General features: G+C 33.6%; 1 protein-coding gene and 1 long non-coding RNA gene across 6 annotated transcripts; one reads left to right on the top strand and one right to left on the bottom strand.

The window, feature by feature from the left end:
- Positions 1-4,210: 4,210 nt before the first annotated feature.
- On the top strand, positions 4,211-7,818 carry LOC107769195 (uncharacterized). Of its 5 annotated transcripts, none has more exons than XR_012708132.1 (3): positions 4,315-4,531; positions 4,674-6,687; positions 7,501-7,818. It is a non-coding gene; the product is annotated as an uncharacterized LOC107769195 (long non-coding RNA). The 5 variants fall into 5 exon arrangements; XR_012708136.1 differs by having other exon boundaries at positions 4,316-4,531; positions 4,964-6,687; XR_012708135.1 differs by having other exon boundaries at positions 4,316-5,246; positions 5,341-6,687.
- A 10,764-nt stretch (positions 7,819-18,582) lies between these two features.
- LOC107769196 (uncharacterized) lies at positions 18,583-20,478 on the bottom strand. The gene is made up of 3 exons (XM_075219099.1): positions 20,043-20,478; positions 19,230-19,714; positions 18,583-19,026 (listed from the first exon to the last, which is right to left on the bottom strand). The coding sequence occupies exons 1-3, from the start codon at positions 20,476-20,478 to the stop codon at positions 18,583-18,585; spliced, it is 1,365 nt and encodes a 454-aa protein (XP_075075200.1).
- Between the last annotated feature and the right edge of the window lie 2,764 nt (positions 20,479-23,242).

Raw genomic sequence — 23,242 nt, 5'->3', positions numbered from 1 at the left:
TGCACCCGCAGTCCGAGACACATTTTATTAAACATTGTTAAGACTTGGAGTTGGGTCACATGAAATGCACACCCGAGTTTAGAAAGGTAATTTAATTATGCGTCTAAAGCAACTATGCCTTTGCAACATTGCGAGGGCTATGGAAATTCGCTAAATGGCGCGCCTCGAATTCTAAGGCTCAAAATACTAATTATGCGAGGGCCATGCATTTTAAGACTTTTGTTCGGCACAGCGCACCTCGATTATTCTAATAAAAGAGTTTCTACACTTAATTTTGAGGGCCATAAATATTGGTCTTGTTTGATATGGCATACCTCGATTAATTTAAAGGACCCTGCTAACTAATTAAAAGACTAAAGAATTTCCAATCATTAAGGCGAAAATTTTAAAATCAATGTTAATAATTCGTAAGTTAACAGTACATGAAATCAAATGGAATTACTGAAGGAACCCAGGCGGGCTATGAACCCAATGACCAATTGATCATTTTGCCAACAGGTATGATGATGCAAATGGGCTCAAACACGAAGCCCATAACTGAGATCTGTCCGTCAAAAGGAAACTTGGCACAACTGGGCCAATGCTAATAGCCCAATTCAGTGATTTAAGCATTAACAATTGAAAGTAAACTACATTGTTGTAAAGATTTAGAATTTGAAAAAAAAACTGATTATTAACAGCTCGTGCAAGATGTTTTATCATTTTAAGCAACCAATTCGAATTTCCAGCAAGAAGAAAAACAATTTAAAGTTTCAGATAGACTTCATTCATTAACAAAGGACTGGGAACTGCCTGACTCCAAACCTCGAAAGAAAGCAATCACTAGTTGATTCTACCTAAACCAAATAGGAGACTTTTGTATTGCAACATGGCACAACCAATTTTCTGCATCTCAAAATCAGAACTACTACATAATAAATATTTAAACTAACACATTCAGTGGCTTCAGTGGAATATTACAGCCATTCGGATCAACTATCAAATACAATATCGTGCACTGAATTCGTTCAAACACCTAAACTAACATCTAGAAGAGGTAAGCAGCCTCAAGTTAGTTAATGAAACTCACTTGTCTAACTTCTGAACACAATCTCACATTAGAACTAATAGTACCAAAAGCATGGCTAAATGCATCTAACAACATTCTTATTAGCCCATAACTCAAACCATACTAGACCAAACTACTCATCCGCTTTACAAATACTTTAATAATAACTTAATGAACACACAACCATGCAACAGGACTACATGAACACAGAACCAAATAATTTAACATATACTGCCATAAAACATGGTATCATCAGCATGCTCATTCCTATTTCAATATGTCATTTGAAGTCGAATGTGTACCTGGTTACAGCAAAGACAAACAAGAGTTTTGAGAATCAACTTAAAGCAAAACCAAGCCAGCAAGTATAGCAGCAGAGATCAGCAGTAAAACCAAATCAAACAGCATCCAGAGATCCAGCAATTTCAGCTCTTTAAACCATTTTTTCACCCAGATAAAGCAAGAATTCTTTGAAGCTTTTAAATTCCAGTTGAAATTCAAGATTAGTGAGCTGATTCAGAACCAATTCACACCCCAAAAGATGCAGAAATCTCAATGTGTTTTACGAATAACTTTTCTCAGCCGTTTTGCCTTTTGGTATTTTTTTAATCCCTCAATTTTGACTTGCTAAAGAAGGAAAGACCCCTTTATAGGCAAGTCTTATGGCAGTATAAAAGGGATTCAGATTTGCACTCCTACCCTTTTTAACTTCTCATTTTGCTCACATACCCTTAATTTAAAAATCAGGTTTTTACTTTAGTCCCAATCCCAGCTTCTAGGAAGCTTCCTATTCAGTTACAAGAGATTTCCCCCACCTACAATTCCTAAACTACCCCTTAGGATCCCTGTTTTTACCCTGAAATCTATGGGTCAAGTTGACCCAATGACTTAACTAAATGAACGGGCTGCCTTTCTTTTTGCAAATGGGTTAGAAACCCAAAGCCCAAATAAAATAAACCAAAGCATTCTACAATCTCATGGAAGGCAGAGGAAAGCAGCACTTAAACGATTTCAAACAAATTAAAAATCTAGACTAAATGAATGACTTATAAATGGGCTAGAATTAACTAGATTATCAAATTAACACCAAATTTAACTAGATTAGTTATCGACTGAAACAGAAATCAGAAGTTAAAACATGTACAATGCACAAACCAACAAAATTATTGAACATTCTAAAAAAAAAACAAAGAAGAACCTAAAATCAAAAGCTAAACAAATTCAACAAATTTAACAGAAGAGACCTAAACCTACAGAAATAATAGATAAGAGAAGAACAGATGTGAAATAACGCAAAAAAAAAACCAAACGAAACAAAAAGGAAATGCAGAAACTTACCAAATAGACTCGGAATCCATATTGATATTCCAACTTAACCCAAGATAATGTTAATCGCTTGTTCCTTTCCAAGAACCAGCAACCATCATTATTTTGTGGTAAGTTGGCCTTGAAAAACTCAGAAAACTCGAGACATAACCTTGCATGCAACCAATTTCGAGAATAGGCCTTTTAGGGTTCAGACTTCAGATTTAAGATTCAAGGGATTCGGGATAGATTCGAGGGAAAAGAGTTAGAGATTTGGGGAGAGGGAACCATGGGGATTTTGGGGTGTTAATTTGGGGTGATTTGCGGGTGGCGCCGCACGGGCGGATATGGTGGAAAACCAAGGCGGCGCTAGGTTTTTTTTGTTTGGGTCTCTGATGATGGGAAGTGAGAGAGACGAGTTTGAGAGGGTGGGGGGGTAGGCTTTAGGACATTTAAATACTAAAATGTGACCCAGTTCCCGACCGTTGATTAAAAGAAATCGAAGGCTCAGATTTAATAAGGGAAACTGTGTCGTTTGGTCATAAAGTGAGATTTGGACCGGGTTGGGGCATGGTTTGGGCTGGAATTGTACAGGTTTCAGGGTATCAATTGGGCTGATGGAGGTTTAATTAAAATGGCCCAAGTCCGAACTTCTCTTTGTTTTTGAATCTTTTCTCTTTTTCAATTTCAAAATTTTTTTTCTTTTCAAAATTAGAAATAAAACCTAAATTAATTATTAAAACTAATATTGTCCTACCAAATTAAACTAATTAAACTCTAAAAATAATTACCACAACTACTTAAATACCAAATTAAAAGAAAACTACCAAAATTCAAAGCTAAGAATTAAAAAAAATGCAAAATAAGTTATTTTTTGTGGTTTTTCTATTTTTGTAAAACACTAATTACTAGTTAATCTAAAAAAAATGTAAAATTAAATCCTAAATTCAAATGCAGTATATTTTTGTATTTATTAATTAAACAAAAATGAAATGCACAGACAAATACAAATAATTAACAGAAAATGCCACGAAATCCTCAAAAGGTTCCAAATAAAAGAAAGTTATTTTGTTTTGAATTTATGGGAGTAATTCATGTAGGGCAAAAATCACGTGCTCACATCAATTTGATCCAAAAATAATAAAGAAATAAGACTAAAGTTAAGATTTAGTGATTGAAATTAAAGAAGATAACAAGAATTCCGAACTCAGTCTTTCTAAGAGCAAAAGTTTAGCCAAAGATAAAGCAACGATAAAATTGTTAAAGTGAGAGCTTGAATAGTAAAATATGAGAGCAAAATAATAAAGTATAACTTTTGCATGTGGAATATTTAGTGTCCTTACAATGGCTGTTAACACCACTATTTATAGTTTATCTAGGGAAACATGATCTTAGGATCAAGCTCCTCTTTAAATGATAATAAAAAGGTCATTGATGAGTATGTAACGGCATGCCTTGAATACAGATATTCTATGTAACGGTTGGTCATTTAATGCTAGCAAATATTCTCTCATTGAATGTTGTCCAATGGCAAATCTTTCAACTTCTACCGCCGTCTACGTTCCCTTCGGAATCTATCCGGTACCGATCAGACACGCCGCATTCGATACTAATTGTTTTCCGACTCGTCCTTTGTCTATCTTCGGCTCTACTTGTCATTTTACTGTTCGACCACCTGTTATCAACTAATTTTATCCCATACATTTCTTAACGTGTGGTTATTATTATTATTTCAATGAGTTTATGTGTGAACGGGATGTACATAGTTAAGTGAAAGTACGACATTATAAGAAATACACGAGGTCGACTTTTATACGATGAGGTGGCTCGAATTGTATTGGGAAATGAGCACTTTTAGCAAAGTCTGTTTTTTTTATTATAGAAGAGCCAAGTTGGTCGACCAAGGGTAGAAATGACAATTTACAGAAGGATAAAAAGGTTATTTTACTACAACTGATATTAGCAAACCACTTGTGCTTTTTGATAGGTAAAACCGCGCCTCCTTTCTCTCATGGTCTTCATTTGTGTTTATTGCTTCACCCTATTAACGACGAATTTCTGTGATTCAGTTCCTTTTATCGCGTTTGCCTTCTTCCATTTAGCTTCAGCAAGATTCTTTTTTAATTGTAAAACTTCTTTTTGTTGAAATCTTTCCGACATGTGCTTCAATTTATTCAGGTATTTCTTAAAGCTAAATTGTGTATTTTGTGGGAATTAGGTTTAAAGATAAGAGATGTAGTAATTGTCGTATTTTGTTTCCCATGTCTGTTTAATGTGATATTCATTATCTTTTCTTTTTCCTTGCTAATGAATGGGACAGTTGCTAGAACAAACAAAGGGGCTTTCTTTAAGGGCTTTACAGAGATTATGTGTCGCAGCTTCTTTATATGCCACCTTTATTATTGCTTGTGCTTTCCTTGGTGACGGGTCTGTTTCTCTAAATATTTTTGCATATTTTGTAAAAAAAAAAAAAAAGCATTTTCTTACATTTTTTATGTGGTACTAATATTTGTTGTCATTATTTTGATATGTTTAATATTGAATTCTAATTATTGTGATACAAATATTATCGGATGGGTCCAAGTATGATTTCACTTTTACTAATTGTAGGCGGTGTTGCTCTGATGGTAAGCAACCCCCACTTCCCAACCTCGGTTGTGAGTTCGAGTCTCCCAAGAGCAAGGTGGGAAGTTCTTGGAGGGAAGGATGCCGGGGGTCTATTTGGAAACAGTCTCTCTACCCTAGGGTAGGGGTAAGGTCTGCGTACACACTACCCTCCCCAGACCCCACTAAGTGGGATTATACTGGGTTGTTGTTGTTGTTGTTGTTGTTGTTGTAATTGTAGGCGGTGTACTACGAAGTACATAAGATTTGGGAGTACAACAATATTGGGGTATGTCTCTGTTTCTCTTTCAACCTTAGATTCTTGTAAAACATTTCTTTTCTGCATTCTATATGATTTCATGTTTGTGCCATTTCTTTCTCAGTATATTTTGCCAAGTCAACATGGAACTTTACTCATCCTACATTGTTTAGGCTGCCTATATTTATTTCAGAGGCACAAGGATATTTGGTGTTAGCGAAAGGATTATAGGATGCAAAGAATGTACGTAAATTTAAATTATAGTTGAAATATTTGCTGAGTATATTAGATTTAGGAAAACCTATGCAAAAGCTAAGATATTTAAGAGCAATTAATTTTGCTGGGCAGCGGATTCTGCTAATAGATATACAGGAATGCTACTGTGATCGCTTCAACAATTTATTTATTGCCTAAATCTCATAGAATGGAGTACTTGGTTGATGCTGATTCCTTTATCCCTGTGTAAGATGTTTAAAGATTTTTCATTTTCTTTACACGCAAGTGGTTCTATATGTTTAAAATTGCTAAGTAACTTTGAGATTCTTTGTCTCTAATAGGAAAAATCTTATGCTAACAAATTTGTTGGAGTCACTTCTTTTGAGATGTTATTACTTTATATCTATTATTCTTTTCAGATAAACTAAGCATTTACATTGATAAGCACGTACCAAAAAAAAGGCCGAGACATTGTTATCGTTCTTTCTTCTCGGGTATAAGTGTGATATAGACCTATTTGCTTGATTCTTCCTTCTCTAAACTCATGCTCACCATAGTTTTTCTTCTTTCCAAGTTCTATTTTTATTGCTTATTGATAAAGTAAAAGTGTCTTTTCTGATTACTTTGCGCACATTATTCCAGTTTGATTATATACTTGATTGATGATGAAAGCGAAAAACTTATCTTTTTCCTAAAGCATCTCTGATTTGCTCCTTGTTTATTCACTTTAATCTTTCTTCCTACACTTTTCGTAAAACATCTCTAAAATGATAGCTTTTCTGGTAGATGAATTGAATGGTTGTATTGACGCACCTCCTGACAAGGAGAAAAGAAAGAAGGAAGTTCAAAATTTACATATTTTAAAGAAGAGAAAGTACAGCTTAGGGCAATTACCAAACTTATAATCTTAGTTGTAACAGGAGGGAAACACACTATATTTGCTGGGTGCCTCATTTTTATTATTTTGAATATATATCTTATCCATGAGCAATAATTGGTCGTAGTTATAGATTTTTGCCAGATCCTAAATATAGATAATGGAGTAGCTTGCAATGATAGCAGTTCATCCATCACCACTGCTGTAAGGGGATCCTACAAATTATAGGTCTTTAACTAGACTAAATGCTTCTTGAATGCGCTGAGATGGAAACAATAGTGCTGAGACGGTAGAAAAAAGCGATGAAGATGTTTCCTGCAAAAACTGGCTTTCTTGCTGATCTCAGATTCGTAAATCGGGAAGAACCATTATAATGTGGTAAGTGTCATACCTCTTGAATGATATTTTACAATTGCACTATCACTTCTCCCAACTGAAACTAGCCTTAGTGGACTAAAGTATTAAGTACTTTTGAGTATAAAAAAATTCTAGATGGAAAAGATCAGCTTCGTTTCTCTTCTTTAGAGGGAGTTGGCACAAAGAACACATGCAGTGTATTAGCAGTAGTGGAACAGTACTTCTATTTAGTTCTTCCAATCCCTCTACATAGTTATTTGATTGCTCGCAGAGATGGAATGCTTGAAGAATATTGTTTATATAAACTAATGTTTCCCATAGAATATGCCAAATATTCTAAGATATCTGCAAAATGAAAAGTCTGCAACAAGAAATGGGATGGAGGGAGTAATTAAATCAATATACGTAAGATACATGACATTTTCATCAAATGGATCACGAAATGGATTTGTACTATATACAAAGATGGCTGCTTACTAAAAAAATCTCCTTTACGTGGTTCTTCAACAGAGAGTACTTTTGACATCCCGAGTAGGTTTGCAAGTAGTGCTGCTCTGGTCCTCTTTTTGTTGCTCCTTGAGCTATTAAACTATTATGGAGTATCATATATTTTATAGCGTATAACTATCGATTTGGATTTGTAGTACTATTTTATTATAATTGATTTTCTTTCAGTGGAAAAGCATTATTTACCTGTGCATGTAAATGGAGTCGTACTTAAATATTTATATCCTTACAGGTCACCAAAGATATCCCTTCCAAGAGTTATTTCATCCTTGAGATATTTGATATACAAAAGATTTATTCCTCGACAATTCTTTTGACATTATACAGGTTGTAGTAGAATATGATGCTTTAACTCGAACAAGAGGGGAGAGAATAGTATTAGTATATCTTAGTTCAATCTGTTGCCAGCCAAAGCCTGGAGATCCTGAAGACTTATTCACCTCTTTGGGTGTATTGCTCAATCTTTCTAGGCAATAGGTGCACGTGTTTTACTCAAAAAAAAGAAGATAGATCCATGTGTAAAGATCGTAACTGTCAATTGTTTACTTTTTCAAATTTTATGCCTTCTGCAGTATGTTTCTTAATATTTCTTTGGAAGATGTTTCATTTGAGTGAAAAAAATGACAGAAAGATCTCAGTTGATGAGTTTTGTGATTTGAGCACCTATGCGTGATATATTATTTTGACTCTAAGATACTTATTCAATAAATTTAGAATTGTTATAAAATAAAAGCAATGCAGTAATATGTAAATAAGAAGAGATAGAAAGAAAGAAGAAGTCTTTTCTTCTTTCACTTTGGTGTATCTTTCCATTGCAATTACATAGCCTTTTATAGGCATAAAAAGTAAAGATGATGGGCATAAAGTAAGAGATTTAATCTTTAAGCTATTCACAACATGGACATCCAATGTAGCATCCAATGTACAAATTATGCTATTCACAACATGAGCATCCAATGTAGCATTCAATGTACAAACTATTTATAACACCCCCCCTTGGATGTCCATGTAAGATAATGTGCCTCGTTAAGAACTTATAAAAAAGAATATTGGGATGTACATAGTTATTTATAATATGCATTGCTTGTTGTCTCATTAAAAACCTTACCAGGAAAACCCAGTGGAACAAAACCTTGGTTAAGGAAAAAAGTGCAGCATGTAGTTACTCCCCCTGATGAAAAATCACTTAATGTCTCGAAGACGGCGCATTCCAATCTTATATATTAGCTTTTCAAATATTGAGGTTGGTAATGCCTCAGTGAACAAATCAGCCAAATTATCACTTGAACGAACTTGTTGTACATCTATTTCACCATTCTTCTGAAGATCATGAGTGAAAAAGAATTTCGGTGAAATGTGTTTTGTTCTATCTCCTTTGATATATCCTCCTTTCAATTGAGCTATGCATGTAACATTGTCTTCATACAATATTGTTGGAATATTCTCTTTCGAAGAAAGACCACATGTTTGCTGAATGTGTTGAGTTATCGATCTCAACCAAACGTATTCTCGACTTGCTTCGTGAATGGCTATTATCTCTGCATGATTTGAAGAAGCAACAACCATAGTTTGTTTTGTCGAATGCCATGATATGGCTGTACCTCCGCTTGTAAATAAATAGCATGTCTGAGATCGATCTTTGTGTGGATCAGACAAATATCCTGCATCTGCATAACCAATCAATGATGGCTTGGATTCATTTGAATAAAATAAACTCATATCAATGGTCCCTTGGAGATATCTGAATATATGTTTAATACCATTCCAGTGTCTTGGTGTTGGCGAAGAACTAAATCTTGCCAATAAGCTTACTGAGAAAGCTATATTTGGTCGGGAATTATTGGCAAGATACATTAATGCCCTAATTGCACTAAGATATGGTACTTCGGTACCAAGAAGCTCTTCATCATTTTCATGAGGTCGGAATGGATCTTTCTTTATATCAAGTGATCTCACAACCATCGGGGTACTCAATGTATGTGCTTTATCCATATAGAATCACTTTAAAATCTTTTCGGTGTGTGTTGATTGATGGACAAATATTCCATCTTTCATATACTCAATTTGTAGATCAAGACAAAATTTTGTCTTTCCAAGATCTTTCATTTCAAATTCTTTCTTCAAACAGTCTACTGTTTTTGGAAGCTCCCCAGGAGTTCCAATGATATTTAAATCATCAACATACACGGCGATTATAACAAATTCAGATCCAGACCTTTTTATAAAGACATAAGGACAAATTGGATCATTCTTGTACCCTTCTTTCAACAGATATTCACTCAGGCGATTGTACCACATACGACCTGATTTTTTCAATCCATATAAAGATTTCTGAAGCTTTATTGAACAAGTTTCTCGAAAACTTTTATATGCTTCTGGCACTTTAAATCCCTCAGGTACTTTCATAAAATTTTCGTTGTCTAATGACCAATACAAATAGGCTGTAACAACATCAATTAGATGCATATCAAGTTTTTCTTGCACTGCCATATTTATGAGATACCTGAAGGTGATAGCATCCACTACAGGAGAATATGTCTCCATATAATTAATTCCAGGTCTTTGGGAAAACCCTTGTGCCACAAGTCGCGCTTTATATCTAACGACTTCATTTTTATCATTTCGTTTTCTCACAAAAACTCATTTGTACCCTACTGGCTTTATGCCTTCAGGTGTTCGAACTATGGGTCCGAAGACTTCACGTTTTCCAAGTGAAGTTAACTCTGCCTGGATAGCGTCTTTCCATTTTGGCCAATCATTTCTCTGTCTACATTCATTGACAGATTTTGGTTCAAGATCCTCATCTTGTTGCATTATTTCAACAGCAACATTGTAAGCAAAAATGTTATCGATAAAAATATTATTTCGGTTCCATCTTTTCCCGGTTGAGACGTAACTTATTCATATCTCTTCATTCTCATTATTTTCAGGTACTTGGACCTCCCCTAAGGTCTTATCATTTGTTACGTTTTGGGGCTCTTCTTGAGCCACTACCTCTGTGTTATGTTCACTTTGATCACTTGCTCCTTTTCTTCTTCGAAGATTTTTATCTTTAGAACCGATTGGTCTACCACGTTTCAAGCATGGCTTAGACTCATTTGCTTTAATTAATTGTCCGGCTGGGATATCAACTTGAATTGGAGCATCAGCAGCTGGAATATGTGACTTAATCACCCTTGGTAGGTCAGTGAATGCATCTGGCAATTGATTTGCAATATTTTACAAATGAATAATCTTTTGAACCTCTTGTTCACATTGATTTGTTCGAGGATCTAAATGAGACAGTGATAATGCATTCCAATCTATCTTCTTTTTCAGCTGTTTATTTTCTCCGCCTAATGTTGGATATACTGATTCATCAAAATGGCAATCAGAAAATCTTGTCGTAAATAAATCTCCAGTCATCCGCTCTAGATATTTTATAATAGAAAGAGATTCATATCCATCATATATCCCCAACCTTCTTTGAGGACCCATCTTTGTGCATTGTGGTGGAGCAATTAGAACATATATCGCACAACCAAAGATCCTAATTTGGGAAATATTTGGCTCCTGACCAAAAGCCAATTGCAATGGGAAGACTTTATGATAACTTGTGGGCCTAATCCGCACAAGTGCTACTGCGTGCAAAATAGCATAACCCCATACTGAAATGGGAAGTTTTGTTCTCATAAGCATTGGTCTAGCGATTAATTGGAGGAGTTTGATCAATGATTCTGCTAGACCATTTTGTGTATGAACATGAGCAACCGGATGCTCAATTGTTATCCCAGTTGAAATACAATAATCATTAAAGGCTTGGGATGTAAACTTACCAGCATTATCAAGACGAATTGTCTTAATTGCATAATCTGGAAATTGTGCTCTTAGCTTTATTATTTGAGCCAACAATCTCGCAAATGCCATATTGCGAGTTGATAGTAAGCACAAATGTGACCATCTTGTAGATGCATCTACCAAAACCATATAATATTTGAATGGTCCACATGGAGGGTAAATGGGCTCATATATATCTCCCTGTATACGTTCCAGAAATACAGGGGATTCCATCATAGCTTTAATAATTGATGGTCTAATAATTAATTTTCCTTGAGAACATGCAACACAAGAGAATTCCTTAAATTGAAGAATCTTCTGATTCTTCATTGTATGTCCATGTGAATTCTCAATTATTTTACCCATCATATTAGAACCAGGATGGCCCAACCGGTCATGCTAAATAATAAAATTATCTTGATTAATAAACTTCTCGTTTACTACGGCATGTGTTTCAATCCTGCTAATACTTGTGTAGTATAAGCCGGAGGAGAGAGCAGGTAACATTTCAAGCACATATTTCTTACCAGACATTATTGTAATAATATAAAAATATTCAATCTTTTCATCATTTGTAGTCTCAATATGATAGCTATTTTGTCGAATATCTTTGAAACTTAATAAGTTTATTTGAGATTTACTACAATATAATGCTTCATCAATAACCAAATTTGTTCTTCCTGGTAGTAATAAATTGGCTCTTTCAGAACCTTTAATTAATCTTGTGCTACCGGATATTGTATTAACATTCGCTTCTTTCATTACCAAATAAGAGAAATATCTCTTATCTTTTAAAATAGTGTGTGTTGTAGCATTATCCAAAAGACAAATATCATCTTTATTAATCTTGAGTCCAACTGAAGACTGAGGAATTTTCATATTCTTCATAAAAAAACAAAAAATACATCATAAGAAATATGAAAGACAAACAAAAAAAACATTAAGAAATACATTAGGAATGTAGAAACTAGCAACACATGATGCATTAGGAAAATACACTCAAGAAAAATAAACTAGTTGCAAACATAAATAACAACTTTTATAGCTTCATTCCCCAGTAAGATGATTAGTTCTTCCGTCAATATCCTCAAAGAAGTCTCCAGCTTCTAAATGAGTAATATTTGTTAGGCCTCCAAAATCATCATCTTTATATGCAAGATGTGCCTTAGAATCATATTTGTTTGAGGGACCTGCTTCATCATCATTATTTTGAAAGGTCAAGTGTGCCTCCACATTATTTTCTTTTTTTCTGAGGGAGGCTTGATAAAGTTTGACAAAATGATCTGGCGTACGACAAATGCGTGCCCAATGACCATTCATACCACATCGGTGACACATACTAGTTTTACCTTTTGAATGATTAATTTGAGAACCCTTATTGTTCTCCAATTTATTTCCACCATAACGACGATAATTGTTTCGTCCCCTGCCACACCCACATTTACGACCATGTCCACGACCACGGTAATTATTTTGTTTTCTTTCAAACTTATCATATGCTGCTACAACATTCACTTCCGGAAATGGAGTTAACCCAGTGGGACGGGCTTTATGATTTTTTATTAATAGAGTATTATTCTGCTCTGCCACAAGTAGGCATGTGATTAATTGAGAATATTTCTTAAAACCTTTTTCACGGTATTGTTGTTGTAGCACCACATTTGAAGCGTGAAAAGTAGAAAACATTTTTTCCAATAAGTCCTCATCTGTGATAGTGTCTCCACATAATTTTAATAGAGAACTTACTTTAAAGATAGTAGAATTATACTCACTTACGGTTTTAAAGTCTTGCAGCCTTAAATGTATCCACTCATACCGAGCTTTCGGTAATACCGTAAGTTTAGGTGGTCATACCGATCCTTCAAATTAATCTATAATTCAAGTGGATCTTTTACGGTTAAATATTCAGTTTTTAACCCTTCATGTAGATGATGACGAAGGAAAATCATGACTTTCGCTTTATCCTGATTTGATGCTTCATTTCCTTGTATAATAGTATTTCCAAGACCTTTAGCGTCAAGGTGAATTTTAGCATCAAGGACCCATGATAAATAGTTCTTCCCGGTGATGTCAAGTGCCACAAATTCAAGTTTTGATAAATTTGACATAGTGAAAACTTAATAAAATATGGCTCAGCTTAGCGGGAGTTAAGAATAAAATTAGAGCTTTGTGCTGATAACGTGTTATAAAATAAAAGCAATGCAGTAAAATGTAACTAAGAAGAGATAGAAAGAAGGAAGAAGTCTTTTCTTCTTTCACTTTGGTGTATCTTTCCATTGCAATTAATAGCCTTTTATAGGCATAAAAAGTAAAGATGATGGACATAAAGTAGGAATTTAATCTTTAAGCTATTCACAATATGGACATCCAATGTAGCATTCAATGTACAAATTATTTATAACAAGAATAAAATTATTCTTTTCACTTATTATTCTCCTCTTTAACTGCCATTAACTACTCTCTATATTTTACTGGTAAGTAATCCCTCTTTTTTTGTGATTTGAGTTGCTGATTAGAGGTGTAATAAGTGCCAAAGAAAATATAAGAGAAAGTAGAATAAGAACAACACTTGCGCTGGAATGAAATAAACAAATTCTGCTACTAATATAAGCCTCAAAGTCATTTGAGGTGTTGGACCCGTGCTATGCACGGGCAATCATATCTAGTGTTTTAGAGAAGGAATTTTTACCTTCTTATGCCACATATGAAACCTTATTACCCTCAATATTTAAGGTTAGATATAATTACATTTAGTATACTAAATTATCATTTATATACCATAATTTAAAACAGGGATATAATTAATGGGGCATTTATACGAGGCATAATTATAGGACCGTATATTCCCACGTTTCTCTTTCTTTTTAGCTCAACCCCCTTCCCCACGTTTTACCTTTACCCGTAACTCCCCCCCCCCCCACGTTTTACCTTTCCCTTCACTCCTCCACGTTTAGCGTCTGTTTTCTTTTTACAGAACAAAAGCTACACACGTTCTTCATTATTCTCCATGTAAATTCACCAAATATTGAAGTTATCATTCTACAAAATTCGTTCCCATCTTTAGTCAAGTTGAAGTTAAACCATGAAGAACATCAAATTTCCCAAAAAAATACCTAAAAAATCTACAGTAGGTGATATCCCCTCTTTCGATTTGGATGTTTTAACACCAAAATCACCACAAAAACAAGTAAAATCTACACACGCAATGGAACCTACTACTCACATTTTATCTCCTAGGCAAATCCGTGCCGAGATGAGAACAAAGCAAATGCACAATGTAGATGCTGGAGGAAGTGCTACAACTGGCGGCAAACAACTCAAAAGAAAGGGGAAAGAGGTATGTATAGATGATGACATTGTTGAAGATGCCCCTAAAATTCCAACAGTTAAAAAACCCAAGTTGTCTCCTGCTTCCTCAAAACAAAAAATGAAGAAACAGTCCAAAAAACTCCCAAAATTGGTTTAGAAAAAAAATTTGGTGAAGGTAAACATTTATTATTTTCGTTTCCAGTTTTTTAGTTTTGTTTTGGATGTAAAAATCTCTGTTTTAAGTGTTTTGGTAAATTATAGATTAGTTGTCTTAGTTTTGTAGATTATTTGTAGTTATGAACAAGGTGCAAATCTCCGTGTTTTCATAACGGGTTAGTTATCAAACCCGTTTTCATAACCCGTTTAAGTAATAGGTTATGAAACCCGTTAGACATCGTCTAAATCTCCGTGTACATTCATAACGGGTTATGAACATGGTTTCATAACGGGTTTTGAAGATGAACAAGGTGCACAATCATCAGAGGTTCCAAATGTCGATTCTCCAACATTGGAACCCAAACATACAGATTGTCAAGAGGACAAGGAATTTGTGGCTAAGAAGCTCAGGAAGCTAGAAAAGGGAATTGAGCAGGTAATATTATAACTACATTATATTTACATATTTGCTACAATTTATCTACATTTCATAACAATTTATGTAGTATACATTGTAGTTAAATTGTAGTATAATTCTATAGTCAGTCGTGTTGGGATTGCACACATTGTAGTTAAATTGTAGTATAATTGTAGCAATTTATAGACAATTGTGAAAACAATACTGCCTCGTACATAATTAAACTGATTTGTAATTTATTTGAATAAAATTACCAACTAACTATATTTTTAACTTTTAGGTTGATGGAAAGTTAGAGGATTTTAGGAAGACTGTATTTGAGGAACTCCATGACCTTCGAGTGTTTATAGATGATTATGTGAAGAGTGTTTTGAATTTGATAAACATGAGATATGATGCGGATGAGGCAAAGGTAAGAGTTGACATATATTTATATACCAAAAAAAATTATGACATGAAACAATATACTCAAACTAACATAAAATCTTTAGTTTGCTGGTAGTTCAACCAAAAACAAGGAGTGAACAACCAACAATTTTAGTTCAATATTGGTGAGCAAGTGCATCCAAGCACAAACAACACAGGTATCTACAAAATACTTACAAATATATATACTTAGTATTAAACTTTATAGAGCATAGTTTTATTATTCACATTTTATCTACAACTTCCTACATATATCTACAAATTTTAAGGCAACATTATCTAGTATTATTTACCTTTTTTTAATTATAAATTGAAGCTGCAGTTTGTCCAGAACATGTTCCAGCACATCTTGACTTATATTCAGAATTTCAAGAAGCAACTGAGGTAGAACAAGCAGGTATAATATCATACTGTCATTCAGAATAAATAATTGTTGTTTATACAGTTTTACATTTTTGTTAAGTAAGTTATGTTTTATGTAACAGATATTGAAGATATCAATTCACAGTCCCCAATTCACGGAGTGACTGTAGCAGCTCAGATAGAACAAGTCATTGAGAAACAGCTAAATGAAGGTGAAGATGCACAACATGTGGATGAAGTTGTTTCTGAAGGATAAGACATTGATAAGAAGGGTGTGACATTGGATGACTTTGAGTTGCCAGACAACTTAACACAATTGGTTAAGTATGGCAAGCCCATACCAGATGAAGCAACCCTTATTCATCCGGGGAGAACCAGGCAACCGGGGAAACATGGACGATCACCTTTCATACCTCTATATAGTTCTGGAGGCAGCAGCTCTATTGGACCTAAATTTTTCTACCTCAAGCACCCCTTCACAACTCTTATAGGTGAAAATGTAGATTCTGATGTGTTAGATAAGTTCAACAAGTGGTTATACCACCGTAGTGACAAAGTATCTAAGACGTATGAATGCTTAATTTGATACTTTCATTTCAGCATTTTAAAGTTTAAATATGTAATTCATTCTGTGATTTTTTTTATTGGACATTTATTTGTTGTTACAGGAGGAAGGTTCTCTTTTCCATAAAGGATAACCAAATGAAGCCTTGGTTAAACCTTGGAGTTAAAAAGGTGGATAAGAAGCACTGGTTTTATTCCATTGCTCACCCTGGACAAGTCCTCAATGACTCGGTAAGTATCAAAGAATAAATTCACAAGATATATTTTGTCTTCTGTTTTGTAGTATAATTGTAGTTATATTGTAGATATGAAATATATGTGACTATGCCTTTTATTATAAATTGTAGACATTTCGTATAAATGATGCTCTTATTATTTATAGTGTGATTGTATTTAGGTTGGACCTTATGTATCATATTTGATGATGGATTATATGTAAAGATTGTATATTTGGTAATTTGGACAGAATTGGTATATCTATATTTCATGATTGTAGTTAATTTGTAGTTAAATTATAGAGCAAGTTGAAGACTTATAATATTAACTGTAGTTTGAATGTAGATATTATTGAGACCTTATGGTAGTTGTTGTGTTCCATTTGTTGCTGTGTATAGCAGCTAAAGTGTAGCTATTTGTTAGATTATTTGAATTCTGGCTTTGTAGTTTAAAGTGTAGCTGCTTTGTTGATAATTGTAGTTACACTGTAGCTTATAGTAGATTTTATTTTATTTTGCAGCACATTGATGTTATTATGTATTACTTGAGAAAAAGAGGCAAATATGGCCCCAACAACAACAACACTAGGTTTACAACAACGGATTGCTTGTTCAAGTCAAAGATTGAACAAATTTATGAGAAGTTCATAAGTTCTCCGCCAGAAAAAAAGTATTCGATTGTTAAACCCGATGATGATGTTGCAGAATATATTCTTGGGTATAGACTTCTTGCTAATGTTGCCTGGGATGAAGTTGACTATGTCATCATGTCCGTGAACATTGTAGAGAATTTCCATTGGTTGTTGGTCGTTTTCGACATAGCGGACATGCAACTTTATGTGTATGATTCCATGGTGTCTTCACACCATCATAATGTTGTTGAATCATGTGTTGATAAGCTTTCAATCATTATCCCTCTGTATTTGTCTTGAACTGGTTTCTACGGGAAGCGTAAAGACATTAACTTCAAGACCACAAAGGCATACATTGAGAAACCAGTTACAGACCCTCACAATATACAGTGGATGGTTGCGGAGATTCCACAGCAAAAGGAAGGATCACTGTAAAAAACTATTCTCTCTTTCTATATGTTTAATTATTATTTTTATAATCATTTGTTAAATAATTAAATTTTTTTTGTCTTATGCAGCGATTGTGGTGTATTTGTGGCCGCTTTTACGGAGTATGTTAGCCTTGGAGATTTGTCAATCCCTTCAGAAGACCTTTCGGATATCGACCAACACCGTAGACTCTATGGAGCTCTCCTATGGGACTATGCTACAAAGAAGCAAGAAGATGGGTCAATCAGTGAAAGTGAGGTTACATGCAGGCTAGCAAGGAGGAAGGGTGTTCCTGCTTTGAATGAGAAGACTAGAGTCCAGAGAAAGAAGAAATAGTGTCCTGTTTTCCTAGTTTAGTTGATGCCAATTTGTAGTTGAAGGAGAATACACTACTTTATGAACAAAATTTTTATTTTTTTATTGCAGCATACCTTTTTGTTTTGTTATTTTATCTTTCATTATTAGTTGTTCACTTGAATATAAATTGGTTGTTTACAGCACTGTATCTTCATTATATTAAACATGAGTATTTTGATATTAGAATATAATTTACCTACAAATAATCTTCACAATATCTACATTTTGGAAACACTCAATGTAGTTATTGTATATAATTTTGTAGTTGTATATGTTCATAATTTTTACGAAATACCTTCAAGTTCTAGGTAATATCTGTATATAACTGTCAGTTGAAGTTAAATTACACAACAAATAGAAGAAATAAATACTCCAATCCTAGAAATATATTTTCCACAATTTATCTACAAATCATCTACAAATTATTACCAAGACTACAATTTAACTACATTTAACCTATATTTTACCTACAATCTGGAAACACTTTACATTAAAGTTATTTTTTTGATATCAGTTGTATTGTAGATAATAAATATTAAAATTTAATTACACTATATCAAAGACAAATTTAAATGCCTGACACAATACATAAAAGCATATTAAACACACACAAATTGTAGTCTACTTCGTAATGATCTTTAAAAACTTAAACGATTACACAAAAAATCTGCTAACTTTAACTCACTAACAGTTAGTTTGAATAACTATTCTAATTACATGATATTCATTTCTTCTTGGGCGCATTCTTGCAAGATCTTTTGTTATGCCCTTCACCTCTACAATTTCCACATGACACCTTGTATTTCTTTGACTTTATTTCATCATATGTTTTATATCTTTCCTTTTGAGGTCTCCCTGACTGCCTTTTATCTCCCGTCGGTGGATTTACTACCTCATCCAAAATATATTGTGGCACATTCCATTTTCTTTCATCAGGAAGAGGATTTACTAGTATTTCATACATATGCAGAAGGCTCTCCCTTGTGTAATACGGAGAGCAATAGTTTTCATATGTTTCATTCCTGTGCCTTAATGCTTCCAAAGCATGCGCACATGGAAGTTCTTCAAGTTGGAATTGGCCACAACTACATTTCTTGTTTTCTAGACACACAATGTACCGCTTCACACCATCTAACACAGTATGTATATGATCTGTTGAAGCCCTCACCTACAATTGCAGAACAAACAGAAAAAATATTATCTCAATCATAAAAATAGATTATCTACAACCTATCTACAAATCATCTACAAATATTCTACACCTTATCTACAACCTACAATTATCTACAATTTGACTACAATTTATCTACAATCTGAAAACACTGCATATTAAGTAATTTATTTTTTCTGCACCAAATAAACAGATCTTACCCTAAGCTTCTGAGATAATGTTCTGTTGTTCTCTAATTCTTTGTTGAATTTGGACCCAAGAAATGTGAAAGTACCCTTCGCCTTCAATAACTTCTCGTTGGTCCAACGTTCTAGCAGTGTCCGCATATACTCTAAAAGGTCAAATATCGACAGTTCTCTTGCATCTTTTGTTACAACGTTCAACGACTCTGCAATATTTGATGTCATTGTCCACGTTCTATTCATTGTTGCATGTACTCTTGACCATCTATGATAGCCAATATCATATAGGTAAGATTTCGGGTCTACCTCTTCAATCTTCGACATCCTTTCATTAAATTCATCGAGAGTGTATGACCGTGCTGTAGCAAAGTACAATTCATGTAATTGTAGATGACCCTTCTTGAATTTTGACCTTATATTTGTCCAAATATACCACATACAAGAGTAGTGTGTCATGCCCGTATAGACAATTGATGTTGCCTTCAGTATACTCTCATTCCTATCTGAAACAACACACATTAAAGGTTTTTCACCATATGCCTGCTTGAATTGCTCAAAGAACCACTTTCAAGATGCGTCATTTTCAGAATCAACCATAGCATATGCCAAGGGCAATATTGCACCTACATTATTAATTCATAAAATATTAATTGGCAGTTATGAAAATGTATATAAAAATATAAATATATAACAACTACAATATATCTTCATAATATAGACAATTTATCTACATTTCTTGTAATAGCTACAAAATAACTACAAAATTACTATAATGTATCTACATTTTATAGACTGCCTAAAAAATAACTACAAAAGTTTTACACTTTTTACCTGTTGCATCCATGGTGCTTGCTGTCAGCATAATCCCCCTGTAGGCTGACTTTACGAATGTCCCATCAACTACTACTACTGGCCTACAATGTTGCCAACCACTTATTGATGTACAAAGAACAATAAATGCGTATAAGAAGCATTCATCTGCAGTTTTCTTCAATTTAACAACTGATCCAGGATAAGTCTCCTCAAGAATATAAAAATATTTGGGTAATTTGCTGTAGGAATCAGCCGGATTCCCTCTCAAAAACTGTAAAGCCTTTTCCTTTGCTCTCCATGCTTGCATGTAGCTTAGGTTTACTCCGTGTTCGGATAACATGTCAATTTGTATGTCCTTTGGTGTGTAAATAGTCTTAGGATCACAATACTTTGGAATGACCATGCTACCAACTACAGCTGCAGTACGTTTGCGCTGTATGAATGTTTCGTCCATTAAGGAGCATGTGTGTTGTCGGTTGAAACTCCTTATCTTGAACATTGCGGAATCATTGATTGACGTTGCCTTGAAGTGCCATTTATAGTTTTCACCAACGCATACAAGCCAGTAGCTACAAAAAAAATATAAAAATTTAATACAGATTATAAATGTAGATGCAACAAAAGGACTGTTTTAACATAAAGTAATATAAACTATAATTTAACTACAATTTATTTACAATGTTTTAAAAACACATATCTTGAGTAAAATACTGCTTTTAATGATCTTTTCACCACAAATATCTCCATACCTTCTATGACTGGATCTTTTAACTCTGAACTGGAACATGTGCATCACAGAAAAGTGCTTCATTGCAGCAGCTACAGTTTGCTAGTCCTAATACACTTGTCCTTCTTCAATAGCGGTTTGAGTAGATTCTGTTATTATTTCACTTTGATATTCCTCTATAGCTGGAGAGGATGTCAAGTAACTTTAGGGATCCAGACGAACCTGCATCAAAATAAAGATAAACAGTGTCATTATAATTTTGTAGAATCTTTGTAGATAATTTGTAGATATAGTAAAAATTTTGTAGTCATCCATTTTAGGATGTCAGACATTATAGTTAAATTGTACTATAACTTTTGCAATTTGTAGAAATTTGTGAAAACAATACTGCTTCGTGCATAATTAAACTGATTTGTATTTTATTTGACTAGATTTTGTTCTAAACATAGATTGTAGTTTTATTTGAAGACAACATTTTGAAATCAACAATTTCTAATCATATATTGTAGTTTATTTTGTCGTATAAGTGTAGTAACTTTGTAGATAATTTTGAAAACAACATTGCTTTATTCTTTCATTAAACTGATTTGTCGTTTAATTGTAGGTAAATGTAGTAATTTTGTAGATAATACCGTAAAACCATAATTCTATGCAATTTCAAACTATACAAACCTGCACTTGTGTTATCGTTGGTGATTGTCAATTCCATATTGAAATCTTGTACACTTATACATAACGGATATGAACCTAAGTTTTTATTCTCCTTTTTGGTCTCCATATACACACGAACCCCTATATCATTCCTAATCTTCAATGGGGGACAATTGTCGTTCACCATGTATTTGATTTTTATAATTTTTTCTGAAGTATCAATCGATAGTTGTTTTGCAATTGTAGAAATCAGAATACTGTAGCTTGCATTCTCATCTACCACAATGGCATCAACTTCAAAATCTCTAAATCTGCAATAGTTATCCCAATTCCCATTTAATTGTAGCATGATTGCGATTTTGGACATGATTGCGTGTTGTTGCTGATGTATTATTCTAAATTTTTTCGTTTTTTTGGATTTCTAGATTGAGAGAAAAAAAGATGAAGAACAGATATACGATCGCCAATTTGATTTCTGAAAACGACGAAGAATAGAATATTCTACAATTTGAATTCAGTTTGTTGAATCTCGAAGATATTTCTGCAATTGTTGCGAAATCTCCTTTCCGTTTCAAAACTTGAATATAATGTAGAATCAACCAATCCTAAGATTCTTTCCTGATTTTTCGCGCGTTATTAGGGGAAGATTCTGCCCTATTAATTCCTAATAAACGAATGGTACAGAAATTGTAGGAAAAATGTGGACTAGGTGGGTAATTTAAATACTATGCATATATTTGGTAATAAAATTTCATATATGGTATAGGAAGGAAAAAATCCCTTTAGAGAAATAGTGAATTGGGGGGTGCCCAAGGTCATATGTAAATGACGTTTATGAGATGGGCTTTTGAGCTGATTCTTACCCGGGTACGGCCCAGTACAAGTATAAATAAAAGGAATTTGTTTCTATATATACAACATTAGGACAATATTTATCCGGTTTAGTTAGATTTTCCTATTTATAAAAAGTAATTAGATGTATTCACAAAACACATATATATCCATCTAAAAGCTATAATTTGTATATAATTTTTTGTTGTATAAAATCCGATCAAAAGCTACTGTTTACATATAACATATACAACTTGCATATAATTACTTGTTATACAGAATCTGGTAAAAAAACTATACTTTTACATACAAATTGGGTATAATTATGTTAATTATGTATTTTATATGTCGTTTGTAATTTGTACATCCGAGTTCCGACATACAAAAATATATACAATTTATTTATGTCTTCTTTTTTCGAGTTCAATATGAAATTCCAAACAAAACCAACTCGAATCTTCACCAAATTTCTTCAAAATTGAGATATAAACTTCAGTGGATATTCTCAATCATTTGCAACACAATCCAAATAAATAATAATTTTATAAAATTTAATTTTCGAATTTAAAGCTTCAATTTTTTTTTTAACGGATGTCAATAAAATTTAAAGATAGCCATGAACTGATATTTAAGATTGTTTGGGGATTCGGCTTTAGAGGAAATTATTAATTGACTTAATGATTTATATCACTCCGATTATAGTTATGAGTAATTGAACACTCACAGAACTTGAAAAAGTTATTTGGAGCTAAAGATTTGAGGCGCCTCGAGGTTTCTTCCTTTAGTCAAAGGTTGGATTAGAATGTGCATACTAAATTGCTTGATTATTTGCCTCACTGTTCAAAATAAATTATATATTGATGTTTTATACTTCAATACCACACAAGAGGGGAGTGATTTGTGTGATGTCCAATTTTTCGCTTAAACTGATTATAGAAGGACCTGATTCTTCTATGTGTTCCAACTACTACTGTTGCGGAATAATAAGTACAGAAATTAAAGAACACAG

The sequence above is a fragment of the Nicotiana tabacum genome, chromosome 1, assembly GCF_000715075.1.
Source record: "Nicotiana tabacum cultivar K326 chromosome 1, ASM71507v2, whole genome shotgun sequence".
Lineage (NCBI taxonomy): Eukaryota > Viridiplantae > Streptophyta > Magnoliopsida > Solanales > Solanaceae > Nicotiana > Nicotiana tabacum.
The sequence above is the reverse complement of the archived record's forward strand: the minus strand, read 5'-3'. Positions and strand labels throughout refer to the sequence as shown.